This window comes from Podarcis erhardii (genome assembly GCF_964252035.2).
Source record: "Podarcis erhardii genome assembly, chromosome: 8".
In the NCBI taxonomy this organism is placed as follows: domain Eukaryota; kingdom Metazoa; phylum Chordata; class Lepidosauria; order Squamata; family Lacertidae; genus Podarcis; species Podarcis erhardii.
In genome coordinates this window covers 49,989,826-50,011,099 of record NC_138499.1, presented here as the reverse complement: position 1 = coordinate 50,011,099, position 21,274 = coordinate 49,989,826, and the positions used below count along the sequence as shown (strand labels likewise).

The 21,274-nt window shown below is 38.8% G+C and overlaps 1 protein-coding gene and 1 long non-coding RNA gene across 10 annotated transcripts in view; one reads left to right on the top strand and one right to left on the bottom strand.

Moving 5' to 3' along the window:
* Window positions 1–5,963: 5,963 nt before the first annotated feature.
* Window positions 5,964–21,274, bottom strand: part of MTCL1 (microtubule crosslinking factor 1) — a 99,816-nt gene continuing 84,505 nt past the window's right edge. For 8 of the 9 annotated variants that reach the window (XM_081873790.1, XM_081873791.1, XM_081873792.1 and 5 more), the window contains 5 exons: window positions 20,619–20,867; window positions 17,675–17,965; window positions 16,393–16,424; window positions 14,291–15,845; window positions 5,964–7,140 (listed from right to left, as the gene is read on the bottom strand). In XM_081873790.1, the coding sequence (XP_081729916.1) occupies window positions 6,961–7,140; window positions 14,291–15,845; window positions 16,393–16,424; window positions 17,675–17,965; window positions 20,619–20,867 (2,307 nt within the window). In that variant the 3' untranslated portion in view covers window positions 5,964–6,960. Of the gene's footprint in view, window positions 7,141–10,995; window positions 11,054–14,290; window positions 15,846–16,392; window positions 16,425–17,674; window positions 17,966–20,618; window positions 20,868–21,274 lie in introns of all 9 variants that reach the window. The other variant, XM_081873797.1, reaches the window with a different exon arrangement.
* Window positions 9,995–13,883, top strand: LOC309348555. Its single transcript, XR_014159476.1, has 2 exons — window positions 9,995–10,427; window positions 11,493–13,883. It is a non-coding gene; the product is annotated as an uncharacterized lncRNA (long non-coding RNA).

Below are 21,274 nucleotides of genomic sequence, written 5' to 3'. Positions count from 1 at the left end.
ACTGCATAAAGAGTGACTGCAATCACAGAGCATAGCTTGTTAAAAGGCATCAAAGCTTAGATTCTATCTACAGTTCTGCTGCTATATTAACATATTTTCCTAAGGCATCAGAGATACTGAAGGAACCAATTTCCAGGAATTGCTTTGAAGACCTCCTTGTTGCAACACCAGACATGAAAGAGGAATAGCAGCCCCCCACCCCCGGCTCCACTTTCTTTCACACTGTGATCACCATATGTCAGCATACAAAGGACGGTGTGGAAGACGTTCAATTCTGATTTTTACACAAAAAATGGAATAATAATCATGATGAATTATGATTGGCAATGACTCTTTCAAACCAGAGGCATAAGTAAACAGAAATCTATGATGCTTCTCTGGTGAAGTGGGGAGGGGAAAGCTGTTCATGAGTAGTATAGCTCCTGGTAGAATTGTTGAAAGTAACGTATAATATCCTTTGAACTTGTGGCTATTTTATCTTTATGCTTTATTACCAGTATCATTGTTGTTGTTGTTATCGTCGTCATCGTCATCATCATCAGATTTCATTGGTCAACCAAATACGGGTTATAGCCAAAACCAAACAAACAAAAAACAGACAGCTCTCAAAAACCTATTATGGGAACATTATAATGCACATCACAGATATATAAAAATGGCAGGAAAGGGTGGAAAACTCAGGGCACAAGACAGGACTCTTGGGCTTTCCTGAGCTGGGATTTGCTTTTATTGCAAATACCTTTTACCAGTTTCATAGTTCTCACTTGTTTATCCTTCAAAAAAGCAAGTAGCAATCTAGAAGGTTCATTTATTGTCATATCCATACCATTTTGTTTCATGCTATTTGTATATTTGGGTTAGTTTATGTTCTTTCCTTATGATATCCAATATACTGTACAGTAAGAGCTTTATTTCTCTGTTTAGATTTTCTTTGTTTGATTGTATTCAGTATGAAGGCCCCTCTCATATATGCTTTAGCTGCATCCCGTATAGTTGGCCACTCCTCTTCTGAAGTAATGTTATGCTGAAAGTATATTTCCAGATGTTGTCTTCCAGTTTCTCTTATTTCTCCATCTCACAAAATTAGGTTATGCAATCTTTATTAGTTTGATTCTCTTGTAATTGTAAAGTGATAGCTTTATTTGGTTGTATGGCCTCTTTTACTGTTAAAGTGTTCAAAGGATCTATTACATCTCAAGATTTATTTAATCTTTTAGCTATTTTTTTGCCCCATTTCAATACCTTCTGTTGTAGGTATTCAAGGGTATACAGTACTGGCACCTTTTTTCTAGAAGAAAAGCACAGAGTGTAGTATATGATTATAGTGTTGTACTGGGGCCTGGAAGACCACAGCACAAATCCCCATTCAGTCATGAAACTCACTAGGTGACCTTGATCTACTTACTGCCTTTCTTCTCATTCCAGAACAATTGTTTTGTTTACCTCAGAAACTACACATGGGAATCATAAACAGTAAAGACAGGCTGAACAGTAAAGTTCAAGTCCCAATTTTAAGTGACACACATACCTCTCCCTCTTTTTGCTGCATATATTTCAGCTTCTGCTGTCTTCCAAGGATGGGAAACCTGAGATCTTGCTGTGGTGCCACATCCCTGACCATTGGACTTGCTGGCAACATTCGGAAGACCACAGGTTTCCCCATCCCTGTTTTAGTAGTTAGAATTTATATCATACTGGAAAATCTTCTTAAAGATCCATTGTAATATTGGAATGGAAGAATATGAGATTAGGTTGGCCTCTTCATAGCTGCCTAAGGGGTACTTCTCACTCAGCAGTTGCCAAAGAAATTTCTGTGCATAATGCATTACTCTCCATTAAAATACCTGCTTCTAGGTTGAAATCACACCACCAGGATTTCTATATGCACCAAGTCTAATAACCTTCTCTGCTAGAATTCTCTGTCACTTCTATGAAGTAATAAACTCATTGGAAGTCTGAGGTAATGAATATCAATGTTAAAAAAATGTCACAGGACATTGTCAGATGTGTGCGCAGTTGACATTTTGTAAGCTTTTGCAAAAGGATCTCACTGTAATGACAGCAGATGTTTAGCAACTTAATTTACTATCACAGCTAGGTCAAAATGAATTTAGGCAACATTTAAAATAGCTCCCATAAGGTTTGGAGTTAAAGGAGTTTCCTTGGCACTACCTACTTTTATATCAGGATCTCCTCTCTTTTGTGGGAAATGTAAAGTGTTAAAAATCAGAGCTATGTTACACGTCTCTTCATACCACACTGCTATAGTGAACAGTCTTTTTAATTCCTTAGGATGCTGCTTAGGGAACCTGCTCATCATTTTCCTTGCTGCCCTTTTCTCAAGACTTTTCTGATTAGAAGAAATGATTCTACTAAATTATTTAGTTCAGCCTATGAAAGAAGCTCTAATTATTTGCTGCTTAAAAGATAAGCTACATAAGTGCCTGGGTGATTAATGCTGACATACCATAGTGGAAAGCTGCAGTCTATGTGAATAAATAATGTGCGTTTTTGTTTCCTTGGCCTTAAGCTTAATAATTCAGGAATAATGTCACATTATTTTTTTCTATTACAAGCTAATAACTTTGACCTTTGAGATGGCAACAGCTGGTGGGTCAGTTCTTCACACCAAGAATTCAGAAAATCAGGCTGTACATGTGGCAAGTTGGCATCGATATCTGAGGTCACAACTGCATTTTCTTCAGCAGCTGTGATCAAAGAGAGGCCTGCCAGCTCTTGGCACTTTGAATCACACTGCACTATACATTTAAAACAGTATCATACCACTTTTTTAATAATAATAATAATAATAATAATAATAATAATAATAATAATAGTATAATATTATAACAACATGAAACAAAAGCCATTATATCCAGGCAACCTTGCTTCTCATGCAGAAAAAGTAAACAAATGAAACAAAAACAAAAAAAGACAAGAAACTGACATATGAAGAGGGTGGAGTGAGAACGTAACAGAAACTCTATAGTACCATGAATAAATTAAAATGAAAAATAACGTTATTTACACACTCGTTACAGAACTGTAAAAACAAGGCCCACCTCTCAATGAATTTGTTTTCTTATTATGTATTGCATTGCTTTCATAGGTAAACTTTCTCATTAAGATAGTTTGGCAAGTTTTCCTTAACCAGCCAGTTATGGTAGGATCTTTATTTCTCCATTTTTGTGCAATACACTTGTCTCACTGTTGTTAGCAGTGTAGTAACCAGGCATAAATCAGTATTAATGACTTCTGAATGAAGTATCAAAAGGAGAGTTATTTAGGGTTTGTTGGGAGATCATAGCCTGTACAAGATATTTCCAGTTGGAGCAGCAGCCCAAAATGATTATCACACTGGGAGCCAGTGTGGTGTAGTGGTTAAGAGCGGTAGACTCATAATCTGGGGAACCGGGTTCGCGTCTCCGCTCCTCCACATGCAGCTGCTGGGTGACCTTGGGCTAGTCACACTTCCTTGAAGTCTCTCAGCCCCACTCACCTCACAGAGTGTTTGTTGTGGGGGAGGAAGGGAAAGGAGAATGTTAGCCGCTTTGAGACTCCTTAGGGTAGTGATAAAGCGGGATATCAAATCCAAACTCTTCTTCTTCATCATCTGCAAAACTTCAGTTGTATGTGAAAATGCTCAATCTTCATACACATCACACACAGCCACAACAACCCAACAACATCTAACTATTATCTACATCAGGTCTGTAAAGAGAAAATAAAAATAAAAATAAATCTTTTTGGAGGTGAGAAATGATATAACAAAAAAGCAAAGGGAAGCATCATACTGAAAACCTACACCAGCCTGTTTATTTATTTCTATCTAAGCTTCTGCTCAGTCCTTCAGTTTGTAATTCGCCAGCACAATTGCACCCAGTGGACATAAAGCTTTTATAAAGCTGAGACAGAAGTTACCTTAAATCTTTTGCAGAACATATCCATGTTGCAGAACATATCAGTCATATTAACAAAGAAAATATATTTGTTAAAACAGAAAAATAACGCTGTCATAATTAAAACGTGAAAGCCCACATGCTTTTAAAGATCTTGGGCGACATATTTGATATTGTTGTGCTCAAGGATTTGACCGCAGGGAACATAACGTTACATTAATGTGGGTTTCAGATCTTTTGAAGGGCTTTCCTTATGCATTTGGCTCCCTCTCTTCTTTTCTTTTCTGGCTCCTTGGGTTCAGCCGGCCTCTTGTATCAGTTATTCCTGCAGTTATGTAAGCAGTTTACTTGACAAACCATGGCAAGCTGCTTATCCTGACACACCTTACTATTTCAGGATGGCTAAGGACTAATCCGATGGCTTGGCTGTGTGCACTGATTTCAGAGAGCAAACATCGCTTCTGGGAGTCATTAACTAGTTATGTGTGCCTAGTTATGTGTGACTCTTTCTCTCGTTTTCTCTCTTTCTCTCTCTTTAGGAAGACTGATTATGAATATTCAAAGAAGCCCTAGGCTGCACTCCTTATAATCTGTTTTCCCATTTGTATCTTTCTATATAGGAAAAAGAAAGCTTATGTTTCTGGGGTATCAGCTTCATCTTTTTTTAACCTGAGGAAATAAAGAAATGAAATTACATCTCCTGGCCCAATGCATTAGAGTTAATTGGAGAGGAGTGATTACACCACTGCAACTAGTTCTTTCTCTTTAATCCGATCGACTATTTATTTAACAAAACGTATACACCTCAATTGTATCAAAACCTCCAGCAGATAACAATACTGTATCTATCAAAAGGACTGCACTATCCAAGGTGCTTATTTCATAATTCTCATCTGAGGCAGAATTATCAAATTACTACTGAAATTCATCAGCTGAATCAACCCATTTCTTTTGAGATTTGAGTTTGAAAAGACTGGAAATATCTAATAGAATTGATCCTTTCTCACTTATCAAACCATGTGAGACATCTCTGGCTGTAAGATAAACAAAGTTTTCCAGTACACATTGAGATACTACTGTATTGCTGATTGGGAAGATAATGTACAGCATTATTCCTTGAGCTCAAAAAATTAAAAGAAATGTTGGTATCACAATTAAAGAATTATATGTGTGCCTATTCACACAAAAAAAGACACAGAAACTGTAAGTTAGGGCACCTTTCTTAGCTTCTGTACCAACTTAGCACTAAAGATGATCTACAGTCTTATTGTGTTTCCTTGCAACATAGCCTCTATACACATTTTTCCTTTCTCTTTCAGCCCCTATCGTCTTCCTCTTTATGTTGTTCCTAACAATTAAAAAATGTGAAATACTTGACTAGGGTGCCAAGAGGAACTGAAGGGCAAATGCTCAGGAGGCCCCTTTTAAGTGCTCAGAAGTTCTGATGTGGCCTCTGGGAATGCAATAGGAGGCACAGTTGAAAAATGGCTCAAGATCACACAGCACTAGTCATCCTTGCGTTGTCCTAACTGCCCATAAATGCTTTCAGAGCAAAGATACTTGTAAGAAAAGCAAACGTCTGCCAATTCTTACCTGGTATGATACAAGAATGTGTTAAATCTGGCTTTTAAGTCTGGCTTTTAAATTTTATCTGTTTTGATAGATGGTATCAGCATATGCTCATGATCAAACACTAAATATCAAAGGAAACATGAAAAAAGAAACTGCCACCCTAGTGAACTAGATTTTTTCTTTCTTTTGCAAACAGCAAAGAACACTCCCAATATAGATAGGTAGCCGTGTTGGTCTGCCATAGTCAAAACAAAACAAATTCCTTCCAGTAGCACCTTAAAGACCAACTAAGTCAGTTCTTAAAGACCAACTAAGTCAGCTCCCAATATAGTTCTTCATACTCTACAAGTTCAGCTTTTTTTGGGGGGGGAGGTTGTACATGTCCATTTGTTCATATTCAAATTCTTCTATCTTGTTAAAGATGTTTGCTAGCATTCATGTAATAGATGGGAAACAGGTTTAGGAATATCAAGCTTCAAACAAACTCCAGCATTTTGTAAATACTGAGGAATTTATTTCCACACCACATGGTCTCAAACAGACTCTTAAAACAAGGCCAGTTACAATTTAGTATGCCCAGAGTTCTCAGTGCTTTCCCTCAAACAAGGGAAGTTTTCAATAAACACTGTACATAGTCAGTTGAACTGTTTGAACAATTATTTAAAAATCTTTTTTGTACAATCAATGCAAGAATACCAACATTAAAAGTACAGTACAGATAAATTCACAACAATATAACAGGGAAAGAAATTGAGACACGGATGTGAGAGTGAGAGTACAGTAGCAGTGTGTACATGCACTAAAGTGCTAGGAAGCTAATGACATGCAAATCTTTTGTGTGTGTATGTATCGTACAGCTCACTTCATTAAGACTGTCTGAGGCTCCCCCCCACCCTTTTCTAAACATTTCATTCCATATTCCCTGCATTCCCCTCTAGTTTATTTAAGACAACTCTAGTCAACTAGTTCAATGGCTTTTTCACTACTTAAAAGTTACTGCTTCAGACATGCTAAAGCACCTCTATGAATTTTCTTTTTCAAAATGATAACCAACATAATTAACTTAAAATTCTAATTTAAAAAACAAAAAAACAAAACCCAAACCTTAACGGTGCAAATATAACAGAAGGCAGTCAGTAGTCAGAGAGTGGGAAAGAGAGAACACATTCAGTTTCCCTTGAAACATAATTCATGTTTTATTTAAAACCTTATCTTTATCTGCATATCTTTTAGATCCTAATATACTGTGTGTAGAAAAGATGGAGGCAAAAATAGTTTTCTGAGCTATGAAAAAAATAAGTTATTACAGGCACATTAACTGTTTCATTCTAGAAACATCTGTTTCTCAGGTGCACAAAGCAGCTGCATTCTAGAACATTCTTTAACCTCTGCAAATTGAGCTCTCCTCAGTGACAGAGACTGGCCATGGTAATGGTGCTACTATGCAAAAGACAGTGAATTATTCTGTGATAATTCATGCAGGCTTGCATCACTGGTTTGGGTTCTCCAACGGCAGTTCCATGCTTCCATATTCCTCCCCAGTTAACTGAGATAGTGAGGCAGTAGGGGAATGTGAGGCCCATCGGGAAGGTGGGCGTCGATTCGCTGGTCTCTCTGGTCGGGAGAAGCAGGATTCTAAGGATGGAGCAAGTGCGGAACAAGGTAGTTCCTTTTTTGTGAAAAAATGGAGAGGAACAAAATTACCAATTTATATATCACACAATGAAAGAAAGCTAAATCCAAAATCTAAGCATATGTAATTTGGCAAGGAAACCAAAGCAGCAAAAAACACATTTTTGTAGACAGCTCTTAAATTCTTGACTTTTGCCTGTAACCAATGAGGCAAAATATGAAAGGATGAGGCAAGCAGTTTAAGTGAACTGATGTCTCTGACCAACATTCACTTACTAGGATTTTGGAAGAAAATAACTGAGGTGGCAACTAGAGGAGGCCCAAACAGAGTCCTGCCAGTCTCCTATAATACAAGGCTGGAGGGCGAGGAGGGAGGCGAATTTCCAACCCACCCCATTTTTAATACCAGTTTTATCCCAGTGAGGTTTACTTCTGATCTTGGAGTCACCTCAAAGGTTACTTAACAACAACAAAGTGCACCCAGGAAGAAGAATGGTTGAATAGGGGAGATTTCTAACACCTCATCTTGTCTACTCATGCTGCTATTCAATTGCACCTTCCCAATGAGCTAGAGAAATTTGGACTTGATTCTGCACAAAATTCTCTTGCTGTCAAATGCAGTCTGGCTCAAAATGTTCACATTCAGGAGAAGTATACTGTTTAAATATGTTCATAATTATAAACACTGGCTGTAGGCATAACTAAAATACTTGATGTGAGGCAGTTCCATCATGTGAAGTGCCCCCAAATATCTTTAATACGTTTTTCAATGATGCTGGATGTTGCATTTGCTAGTGAGAGGACAATTGGTCAGGTTTGTTCCAGTAATATTCTCTATAAAATTATGATATAATCATCAACTGAAGAACACTCAGAATAGAAAGTGCTATTTCCTCTCAGTGTACTTGGATTTAAAAATAATTTGGACCAAAGAGCAATGGTGGGCAATTGCTAAACAATATTACTGACTTAAAACTGACCTAAACTGACCTTTATAAGCGAACTGAAAGTAGTATAACAGACAAGCAGCTCCAGCTAACACCGGTCACTGATATCTATTTACTTGAAGTAAAAAAATGAAAATCATCCCCCAACCTCTGGCTCCACACTTCTTAATTGGAGCACCCCTCCCCCTTTTGTAATTGCACAAAGAGATCGATCAATCCAAGTAGAAGGAAAGAGTGCCACTTTTAGAAATCAGTCACATGGGGTACTACTTCAGGATGCTTCAAGGCCTTGTCAGCCTTGGCCACAGCCCAAATCAATCTGCAACCCAGGACTACTGAAGGAGAAAAGTTAAAGACCAGAAAAGTAAACTTAATGCAAGGCCTGATTGCATTTGGAGTACACAGCCTTTAACTGTGATGTTTCACACTGATAGCTTATTTATATTTTAGGACTGATGATGGCAGCTAGTAATTACAGTCTTTCCTACAGAATGGAGAATTTTGCGTACAATTTGTACAGAGGTGTAAACTTGCCAAAGCACATAATCAGGTTTCCACTGTGTACCTTTAAGAATCGAAAAGCAAAAAGTGCTAAGATTATCAACACATAGAAGAAAAAGGTCCACAATGAGGGTGTAAATCACTAAACAGGTGAGAGAGTGATATGTAAGCTATACAAAAATCCAAATCAAAATGTACCCTAGCAGTATACAAAGCTGGAAGTTATATACCACATAGTAAGAGTTATGGAATAAGTTACTGAATAAGAGCCAAAGACACATGTTAAATGGAGTGAGAGATTTACCACAACATGCTATAAAAATGGAACAAAGGCAGTAAAAGACAGGAGGATGCTGAGCCTGGTAACATGATATAAAGCAGACATTGACAGTTAAGTATTTTGCTCCACAATCCCTAACCATGTAACTCAAAAGTAAGTCCCACAGAATTCAGGGGGGGACTTACTCTTAGGTAATTGTGCACAGGATGGTTGCTTCAGAAAAGCAAGGGCAGAAGAGACAGAAACAGACTGAAACAGGATGCACAAAACACAATGTCATGGAATGAAGAGAGGTTGCACTCATGTTATTGTCTTCAAGCTACCCTTGAAAAAGCCCTTTCTCTATGGAGAGAAAAGGACCACAACACTTTATGGGGGAGAGTGCCTGGAAACTGAATAAAGAGATGGTATACATTGGATACATATTCTGTATGTATCGGGCCTCTAGCAAGTGCCGAATCTCTTTAGCTCAAGCGCTAGAGACAAAATGCTACCCTTCAAGATCCCATTAAATTGAGAATTCCTAGCATTTTAAATCAGTAATAGAGCTTTTGTACTAGAAAGCTATCAAGAAACATCCAATAAGGTGAAGAATACATTCATGCCCATTGGAAAGAAATTATACGTCTCCATCTTGTTAAAATATGGTACAATACTAAAACCATGCCCAGCGTCTACCATAAGAAAAGATGGACTGAGACTATGTTTTTCTAGATGTAATTATATGCGCAGCTCAGTTGAATTTTGGTTACTCTGACTTATTCTTGCTAAATACATGGCCACGTTTATTAATTTATTTCAGTGAAGTTACTCCTATTTCAGACAACTTTCTATCGCAGCTTTAAGAGAAAGGCAGAATTAGGCCCACATTTATTTCTGCACTCCAGTATGTAGTACACACCATTTATAGCTGCTTTCAGTGAATAAAGGACTGGCAGGTTTTGTTTTGGCATACATGGTTATGTTTAAGTCTGCTGCTTAGAGTGTCTATAATATGAGACAGGATAAATAAGATGCTTCGGTGCAACCACTTTACTAGTAATGGACAGCACTGGCCTGGTTCACACATAATCCTAAATGCAAATATGCCTCAGTGTGAACAAGCAAATGGGCAGACCCTCAGAGTGGAGATCACAACTGCTTGGCTCCTCTCTAGTTGTGTCTCCTTTTTCTTTTTTAAAAGCAGGACCCATTTTAAAACAGATGAAAAGCTGTGAGGAGGAAAACTCATGCCATCATCCCTTCCAGCCAATCAGTGCTGTGCACAGCCAACTTCTGCTGCAAACACAGAGAATGGTTTTCCATGTGCTTGTGCCTGCAGAAGAGTTTGCATGTCTTGAACATGTAATGAATGTGCACTCCCAGGAGCCCTGCCTCTCAAACTACGTATGTTCAAATACATCTGTAGGACAGACTTGTTCAGTGAGGCAACCATCTCACCTTGCGAAGCTTTCTTCCCATTTCCTTTCCATCTGAGAGAAAAGGAATGACTCACCATGCAATGAAATCTTTTGCAATGACAACGCTATCATGCTGCAATGGCAAATTCTATATTTATGAAAGTCTGAATGCACCATTAGTCTCGAAACTAGCTATGTAGAGATTCTTTCCATTTTACTCCCAGCCTTCTGTGGGGCTTTTACTGACCTTATCCTGTGGATTGGTCTTCAGCTGCCACAGCAAAAGCAATGGAGCATGTTGCTGCATCTAAAGCATGACCCTAACAAGGCAGCTGGCTCTGCCCTATTTATCTGGAAACTGAATAATTATATTAACAGGTGCAATAAATGATGGAGAACGACAGAACAACAAGTAAAAATACCTTCAAAACTGCACTGTGGCCATTGTGGGCAGGATCCTATAGCTAGCAAAGCTGCGTTAAAACTAATTTGGTTCAACTTAGTTCCATGGAATGGACCTGGTTTAAGAGGAAACATGCTGGTTTGAGAGTGTTCATGACAGTGACTAATGAATAATACTTGGTGGGAAATGTTTTAGAGGACAGAGCTATATGACTCAAAAGCTTCATTCTCTATTTGGAATCCACTGTCAGCTCATGCCAGTGACAGGGAATGCTGCTGTTTCTTCGGTTTATACTTCTACACCAAGTAAAAGTTGTTGTTTTAAGTAAAGAATTTTGGAAACAAAGGTAGAAAGGACTTACAGCAGTGAGGCAGGCAGGGTTAGGGTCCCCAGGGGGCAGTTAGTAAGACAGTTTGGTTCTGGACATAGACAGACAGAGGGAAAAAAAGAGGAAGTAGGTTGGAAAGAATATTTAAACCAGAGAAATGTAGTCAGCATTGAAGAGCTCTCCATATTTTACTGCTAACATGTATTATGCCGCAGCCATAATTGGAGAGGCTATGTGAAAGATGCAGTAAACTGCTAACATCACACTGAGAAAATGGGACACACCCCCAATTTTTAGCATTGTCTTTACATGAGGGTATGGCATTAAAGACTATATCTGATTGGTAAGCATGTATTCCACTTGTTCCAAATGTATTCCAAAGTCCGAATAAGTTTTGAAATTAGAAAGTTTCTGTCTATTTTTTTTTTAAAGGCAAGGAATGGGTTCATATAGCAAGAATCGGAAAGACTGGGTGACAAATCACATCTAGTGGATATGAATTTGCTGTTTTGTCTTTGCCTTTAAGGAAGGGGAGAAAAAGCAGAAGCAAAAAAAGAGAAAGCATTCTGATGCCATCTGTTCTAGCGCTGGAAACGGTTGTCAGCAGAGAGGGCAGTATGCAGCGAGGGCCACGCAATTAGGAACAGAATATGAAGCATGACACAGCACAGCAGCTACAGTAGCTCTCTTGCCAAATAATGTGGTCTGCTGGACTTTCTTCAGGAGCTCTTCTCTTTCCCAGCTTCTTGAATAACAGAACTATGGCGAATGTATGCAAAGTTCTTGGCAGCTCAAGGAAAAACCAGACATTTTGTTTTTATTGTGACCTGAAGAAGTTTCTTGTATATAGATGCCATGACTTCCTAATCAGATAGACGTTTGGCAGAGGTAGGGTCAGGGCAGATGTAGAGGGCATTTCGAAAACAGCATTTTGAGGATACAAAACTTATCATATTGCCCTGGGACAGAGCAATATATATATATACATATATGAAAAAACCACCAGTGTGTATTTAACATGTGTATACATAATACACATATGCATGTGAATGCACACAAATATTCTATATTTTAGCAAGTATCACAGAAGGCATCCTAAATGGAAAATTTGAAGAAAACAATTGTAAGAAGCACAAATGAAATAGCAACAAGCTTCTAACTGGCATTCCATGCGGGTATTCAAAAATCAGTGATGCATTATTCCTGCAGAGCAGAAATAAATTATTCTTTCAGTATGAGCAGATTGGCTAATTTGGAACACTCCCACTGCCAGAATCAAGAAAGGAGCAATACTGACAGGATGCTTTACTTCATATGGCATGCCATTTTAAGTTCAGCCCAGCCACCAAACGAGCAAAAATGCATTTGGTAATCTGAATAGAAGCCATTAGCAAGTAACTTCCTAAACTGACTTGCTCTAAGTGATTATTCCATAAACTTTTCATCGGGCTATCACATTTTAAACGCCCATCCTTTGGACTTGAGCCTTTCAAAGTTCACCATCCCACATATTTGTGGAGCATTACTCAGGGTGCTTCTAGAAAAGCATTTGCTGTGGGAGTGGTTCTCTTCCTGCACACAACATTTTTGCAGCGTCCCCACAATGTCACTGCCATAAAAATGCCAGCCAGTATCCTCACTCCCCAAATTAATTTGGATTTACCCTTTTTGAGGAAAATCCAGTAAGTTTAAAAAATAATAATTGTTTACAACACATTTACAATATTAAGACCTGTCTGGAAGCACCCTCAACGAGACTTGTATCTTTTTGTGGAATTATGGAAGTGAGTTCAAACAACTTCCAAGCAACAGAAGTCAGTTCCTGTGAAGTAACTGCCATTGTGAAAAGATGATATAACAAGAGTAGTAACACACCACACAATGGCAATATTTCTTTTCCCCTGTATGTGACATTTGGTTATAAAAGTTGCCCACACAACATGTTTGCCTTTATGTAACACTTCTTAATTATTACTTTATGTTAAGAGATTATAAAATGTGTATATTTAAGGTTAACTTCAGTTACTAGTTTTGGAAATTGTAGTGCAATTCTATACATGTCTACTTAGAGTTCAGTGGAGCTTACTCCCAAGTAGGTAGGTACAGGATTGCAAATGCAAATACTGCACTTATTCAAGAATAACAAGAGTTACCATGACATGCCCCTAAGTGAATTCATTTCTGAACTGGAATTTAAACCTTGACCGAAGACAACTTCTATCCATAAGACCATACTTGATCATCAGTAAACCTTTCATAATCATCTTTATACATAATTTTCACATAGGAGAAAAACCATACAACCTTGGGTGAAAATCACATCTATTGTGCTGCTCTGCTTTCAAATACATGTAATCCAAGGCGCAACCCTCACATAGTTTTCAAACATGATGGCACAGGTGAACTATCCAGAAAAATATTAACATCTGGAGCAGCTCAAGGAGCAATACAGCAATGTTGCAGGATACTTATGAAGATTATAGAATTCATCTAGGGGTTCAAAGATGTAGTAGGAAGATATTTGCTGGGATGCATTATGGACAGTGTATCCTTCCGTAAATCTTCTGAGACCAAAGAAAGAGGCCCTGCTGAAAGTTTCCTCCATCCCAAAAGTAAATTTGTGGGCAAATTTGTTGTAGTCAGTAGCTTCCAAAGCTGTGTCTGGAATTCATCACTAGCTGACCTCCAGAGTGCTACCACCTTCCAGACTTTCAGAAAGTCTCTGAAAACCTATTTGTCTCAGGAGGCTTTGATCACAAAACTGGCTAGTTTCAAAGCAAATGTGCATGGATACTCGAGTGTGGCAAATAGTGCCTTTTGTGTATATGAAATCTCCAGTTCCTAAAACAAACTTTCTATGTTCTACTGCATTCAGCAGAACTTACTTTTGATAAATAAACTTGCTTAAAATTGTACTGACATCCATTAAAAATTGTCATGATGTTACTGTATGAAATACAAGTTAATTAATTTTTTAAATTATACCGCATATGAAAACTGCTGTGTTATCTTTCAAATATATTACAATGAAACACTCCTCCATATGATCATCTTATGGCTTGATCCATCATCATGGTGCATTCATTTAAAGACCCATTGCTACTTATATCTCTATTATATACAAATGCCACGTCCCCCCCACAAATGTGTGTGAAGTATAGAAAAATGTTGCATTAAAGTTCTTCCAAAATGCAGTCTCAAAGAAGCATACATTATACAGTCAATTCCCTTTTGCTTAAAAATGTTTGCACATTTATATTTTAATCAACATTCACAAATAACATTCATCATCTAAAAAGGTTTACTATACAAGGATAAAACTCATTACCTCAATGGACCCTGGTTCAACTTTGTTTATTTCTCCTGTGCTGTTCTCATTGCTAAGACTGGGAGGGCTGTATGAAGCTAGCCTTTTCTCCTCCTTTAAGGCATGCTCCATAAGTTTCTTGTTGAGAATTCTGGCAGCATTTTCTGTAAGAGTATATCCCGGAGGAGCTGATAAGTCCTGCCTGATACTTGTCGTTTCAGCTCCTTCATCCTTTTGTAGCTCTGTGCCAAAACGGAGGGGACTGGGTGACCTACCACGGATACTTGTGCACATGTCTTGCATAGGACCCAGTTCTGACCTGGGTTCTGCTGACCTTGATCGGCTGCTGGACCTGGAGCATTTTTGGAGGGCGTCATGAACCACAGGGGTATGGTCAATGATATTGAATAAACTGGAGAGGCCATCATTGATAGTAGTATGAACTGGACTCTCCCTTGTGGTGGTTGATCTGGCCCAAGCAGATTCACTGAACCCTTTCTGAGGTGTGCTTGGTAATGTCCTGTTATTTGGCTGATCTGATTTGGAAAAGGCTTTCTTCTGTAATTTTGGGGAGCCATATTTGGGAGAACAACATGTGCGTTCAAATTTGGCCTGGACCTTTTCAATAGCAGGTGCCACCTGCCTGCTCCTTAAGCTTCTTGATGGTGATGAGACAGGTGTAGTACCCCCCTTTGGTGTCAGACACCTGTGTGGACTGCTTGTGATACTACGCAAAGTTTCTGTCTGTAAGCCCACACTGATAGTTTGAGTGGTCTGTGTGCCCGTAGTTCTCAACCCATTAGTCTGACAAGCTGTGTCTTTGAACTGAAGCTCTGTCGAATTTGAACGTATTGCATTTCTGACAGAAAAAGCTACCTCTTTCATGTCATCACTCATGTTTTTGGACATCTCCAGGCTGTGCAAGGAGGACGCAAAACCCAAAGTAGTGCAAATAGGACGTTCAATAGGATGAATACCACTTTCCAGGAAATCGTTGTGGTGTTTGGAGAGGTCAGAAGACCATCGCCCAAACACTTCTGAAGAAGCACCTTTTGTCTCGCCCCCATTTCCCTTAACTTTGGTCATGGGGAACAAAAAGTCTGGTTCTGACTGGCTTTTCCCTTCGTTGCTAGCTACCACTGAGGTTTCAAACCTGCGAACAACTGGCGGACTATGAAAGACCTTAACTCCCATTTTTTCTGCAACAACATGACTCCTCAGTGGTTGTTTCTGGCAGTGCTCAGGGCTGGTCATGGTATTAGTTGTCATAGTAACACTGGTGGTGAGGTACCATGAAGGTGGTTGGAATGGATCTGGAACTGAATTATTGATTGCCTTCCCAATCTCTGTCCTCTCTGCCCAAGTATCTCCAGGTCTTTCTACAGCTCCACCATTTTTTCTGGTAGTGTTGTAATCCCAAGTTTTGTTGAATTCCTCAATGTATTTCAGATCATCAGGAGACAGAGGAGGTGTTATCTCCTCCTTGCTGCTGGAAGAAGGCAGAGTCTTTTCAGGAAGAAAAGGAGAAATGTCCATCAAACGCTTGAACTCTGACATAGAGGAGACAGACATTGCCCTGAAGAAGGAAGCACATAGCATCAAATTAACAAAATTGATAGGAAGTCTGTATTGAATTTGTTGTATCATTTAGGGTAGTAGTAACCATATAGTGTAAACATTCTTATTTAAAGCAACTTTAACAAAGTGAAGTTAACCGTCTAGTTTAAGTAACCATACACATAAGCATCACCACCTGCCAATATCACTATTTTAAAGAAAATGCAATCTGCTTTGTTTTCACTTTATATTTGAACCTCTGTGCTGTTTTGTCCTACACTTAACCACAGCTATTGATGGGTAAACTGAGGAAGAAACTAAATGGCATGCAATATATCAACAAAGGGTTTCAAAAAGTAAGAAGTCATCACTAAGGGGGGAAATCACATGTGTGACACCTCTCCATAATATTATGTTACAGAATAGTGGGGAGTTTTATTCACAGTAAAATTCTAGAATTGAACCTCTGGTATCTAGTTTTAAGATCTTGAAACCAATTTAGGGTAAGTGTGTTAATATAATTCATGCAATTCATTTTGTGCTATGTTTCACCCCACTTTACTCACCTTTGAAGATTTCCCTTGTGCATTTCTTCTTCCTGAAAGTAAAAAAACTGTTAATTTTGAGCTTGCATATATGCCTATATTGGACGCCTGTGGGCTGTATTTGCATTAACTTTATTCAATATATCAAATTCTTGAAAACCCTTTGAAGAGCATATCTGACCTCCCCCATGCTTCCAATATTTGGATAATTAAGGATTTTTTTCTTTATATGCATCTGTGTAAAGTATTCCCAGTTGAACTGACGAGTATAAACAAATAACTCTCACATTGCTAAGACCAGACGCACGGATTAATTATCTCTCAATAGAGCACAACTTTTTTTTAGTTCTAATAATTATAAAGACAACTAGTACATATCTCGTATTATATTTGCATGTCTGAAGCTGCTTTTCTGTGCTACTCTCTTTGATATTAGTGACCTTGCAGTGCTGAGATCAGATAAAATCTACTTTTTGACATTATTTCATTATAAATTTACTAGATATCGATAATTAGCATCAACTGAAACTCATTATACCATTGCTGTTAAATGTGTGGGCAGACCATTACGTTAATCATATGGGGAATACCATAATGATTCCTCACAACATGCAGTGTAGGAACAGCCTCCTCCTAGTCATAATTTTTATGACTAGGGGGTGGTTTTAAAAAGCCCAGCTTTTTAAAACTTCTATTTTATGGAAAGAGCTTTTTCTACAATTTAAAAACGTAACTGTTTAGAGCCCTATTAAGAAGACACAAATGATAAACAGTGGGGGGAAATGGAAGTGCTCCATAACCAATTCTAATTTTAATAGCCTAGATCAGGGAACACAGTCCCCCACCAAACTTCTCCTTATCCATGGTAGGGATGTGAGATTGTGGCATCTATATCACAATATATGTAGGGCTGGCCTAAGACATTCTGGCACCTGAGGTGGACCCCAAAATGGTGCCAGGGAAGAAGAAGGTGAGGGAAGAGATACATCAGAAACAAGGAGGGTGGGTGGGGGGAGAAAGATCAACATCAGCACTGGCTGCCCCTGTAGATTCTGCTGCCTGAGGTAGTCGCCTCAACTTGCCTCATGGGTGTGTTGGCCCTGGCTATATGCAGCATAATGTTTGAATAGAGTCACTGCAAGAAAGATCCAATGTGCATGTGGCTAAATCATACAGTCAACTCCCAGAATGAACTGATTCACCAGAAGGCCCCATATAAACAGCAGTAGAAAGCACCCTTTGACAAAATTGCAGGGATATGGGATTACAACTGAGCTGACAATACAAAGAGCAATGGACGCACCTCATTTGCACAAGTTAAGAACCTTTCTTGTTCCAGTTTCTGAGGCTGTCGTTCATCAGAATCATCTGGAGAATCAAGGGACAGTGTTTCCAGAAAGAGGTTTTCTGTGGCAGTGCACCTGTCACTTTCCTTCAGTTTCGACAGTGATCGATCTTCAAATTTCATGGTGTCTGAATCAGAGTAGGATCTTGACCCCATTGGGTGAGGCACTTGATTTGAAAATGAATGAAGGCTAGTTTCTTTTGAGTCACAAAGAATGTTGTCTCCTCTTTGTGGATTTACTTTCTGAAGCTGAGAAAGAAATTAATCATACATCAACTGACTACAGAGTAGCTTTCACAGTAGTTGTCTGTTTATTTCATCTTACAGTGGTACCTCAGGTTAAGTACTTAATTCGTTCTGGAGGTCCGTACTTAACCTGAAACTGTTCTTAACCTGAAGCACCACTTTAGCTAATGGGGCCTCCTGCTGCCGCTGCACCGCCAGAGCACGATTTCTGTTCTTATCCTGAAGCAAAGTTCTTAACCTGAAGCACTATTTCTGGGTTAGCGGAGTCTGTAACCTGAAGCATATGTAACCTGAAGCATATGTAACCCGAGGTACCACTGTATACCACTTTAGATATAGATATATATGAAACTTAAATATCATATTGATATTTTCAAATAAAAAGCTAGAAAGATTGATTATTTCCATAAAATTGTTTCAACTCAGATGTTTCAGGAAAAGGCAGTTCCGAGTTTGTGTTTCTGATGGCAAGAGCACGCTTACATGGAAACTTCTTGTTCAATGCCTTAGGCTTCAATCCTAAATACATTTAATAGGACAAAACAGGATTTACTTTCATGTAAACATGCACAAGATTGCCCGGTTAGGCTGCATTCAAATGGCAGTATCCTCCAGCTGCTTTAGCGCTATACTTAGGAGGGGAAGGAAATATCAGAAAAGGTTCCAACTTGTCTGTACCATCTGTTCTCACCCTAATATTTTTACTAACACAGATCAGTGCAACAACTAGTACAGTGCCTGTGCAGATTATAGGTGTCAGGCACAATTATTTAGCTCATGCTGGGAAGAGTAGAAAGCTGTTGGGGACACAGGGACCACATTAAGTGGGATTTTAGCATCTTTCCACCTGGTAGACCCTGCTATCAGCACTTAAAATTGTGAACTTCCCCTGTCTGCTGTGCATGGGGTGAATTTGTGGTCAACACAGACACAGGAAGACTTGAAGGGGTGGCATATGCTGAATCACATTTGAAGTCTATCACTAGTCTCCAATATATGCACATGTTCAAGGATTTGGCAATGAACTGTCTGTGTGTACATAAATATACTAGAACAGCAAAAGGTTCCTCTTCATAATTAAACAGCAAAAAAAAAAAGAGCTGTGAAATAATTAATCTGAAAACCTAAAAGCGTGCAGTCACCATCAGTACAAAATTAGGCTTGATGTTGTGTCTCAAGAGATAACACTGTAGCAGTGAACTTGAAAGAGAATATTTGGAAGCCTTGAGAAATGTAGGTCAGCATGCTTCTATTTCCACAATTATCCCAAATGATCTATTTCATGCTTCATAAATCTGGGGATGTTTTGCTTTCCTACATTATGGTTAAAGTAAACAGAAAGAAAAATGGTCAGTGATTACGGTGAATACATATTGATTATGCCACAATCCTCTATTTCTGTTTTTAAATGCTTCAGATTATTTGCCTTCTTGTTTTACGTATATATCGCTGTGATGTCTCCAAACACACAGAGTGCCATGCAAAATACCAGAGATAAGTTAATTGCTTCCACAGAAAGTTCTGTCTGGCTAACTGCTAAGAAGCTATATTGATCCAAAGATGTACAAATTTCTGAAAGTTTCCTAGGTTAAAGAGGAGTGCTGCCGCCTAGGAATTAACATTATGAAAATGAATTTAAACACAAGAACGTTGTTCTGTTTATAAATTATTTGGTTTGTGAATAGTTATTTCCCCTTCCTCAGTGAACTGAAAGTTTGCTTTATTGAAGCCTGGGAGATATAATGTACAGTGGTACCTCGGGTTACATACGCTTCAGGTTACAGACTCCACTAACCCAGAAATAGTGCTTCAGGTTAAGAACTTTGCTTCAGGATGAGAACAGAAATCGTGCTCTGGCGGCGCGGCAGCAGCAGGAGGCCCCATTAGCTAAAGTGGTGCTTCAGGTTAAGAACAGTTTCAGGTTAAGTACGGACCTCCGGAATGAATTAGGTGCTTAACCCGAGGTACCACTGTACAGGGTCCCCCCCCCCCAGTTGGTAGCCTGTCATGAAACAGCTAGGCTGATACAGTTACTAAAAAGGTGACTATCTGTCTTGTGAGGTTTTCTGTTATAGCAGCTGACAGTAGAATTCAGCTTTTCTATGATTCAGAAGTATCCAAAAGATCAACCTGAGGTAGGATATTTCATTTGGACTATAAGTAAGGTTCAATGAGACGTAGAGTTTTCAGAGACAGCCTTGTGATTGATTAAAGAGTTATCAACTACTCACACTAGGAAATCATTCTTGTGAGAGGAAACCTCAGGATTAAAAATGAGAAGTAGAATACAATGTGTAGATCTTGATTTTTTAAGAAGGAAAAGGAATATAATTTTGTGATCTGAGAACAAGAAAGCTTTGCATTGTAAAGGTCACAATGACTCTGCCTTTGTGGGAGAAGTGAAATGACAGGAAATAGCCTTTAACCTTTAACTAATTTCCAAATACTAGTGAGGCTTCTAAGATTAGTTTCGGAAGCATTCTTCCTTAGGTCCCTTGGGCTTCTGTAATTATCTGTTATGAGAAACAATGAAACAGAGTGTTCACCCTGTTTGTGCAGTTTTTTGTTTATTATATAAAGAAAGTCGTCTAGTTCCTTTTTAATTTTTGCAATATATGTGCAGACACATTCCATCATGACCTGACCCCTGAATTACCTGCTCTAGCCTTCTCAGCAGTTCCTTCTTTTGCCTCTCCCACTCCTGCCGGTCTTTGCTGAGCTGCTCCAGAAGCTCTACCTTTTCTTTATTCCAGTTCTTCTCAGTGTGCTGGATTTGCCACTGCAAGTCCATAACTAATCGGTGACTGTCAGCCAGGAGCTTCTTGTGCTCCTCCCTCTCTCTCTTGAAAGCTGCTTTTGCTTCAAGACCAGTCTCACTCTGTGCTTTCTCGCTCTTCCCTTCCAGCTATAAATGAAACAAAGGTTGTTAGTGTCAACATCTCTTTTGATGGCAGATGTAAAGGCTGGGGTTTGCTACCCAGTTGACAAGGGGATTCTTACAAACATGCCTTAACATTCTGAAGCAGAGCTTTGCTCTAAAAGAGGCAACTACAGTATAATAGTCATACAAGGACTCCATACTTGCCTAATTGCTAGATTAAGGCTGCAAATCCAATTAGACATGTCACTATAATTTGTAATTCTTTGGCTCTGAATACAACCTCAGCAACTCATTATATTTGTCTTCAATCTAAGGCAAGTATTACAATCCACAGCTTTTCTTGCAGTTCAAGCTATTATCTGAGCTGGAGGATAGCTGTATTATGAATCAGAGTAAGCCTGTGAAGGAGGTGGGGGTGTTCTCCTGTTTCT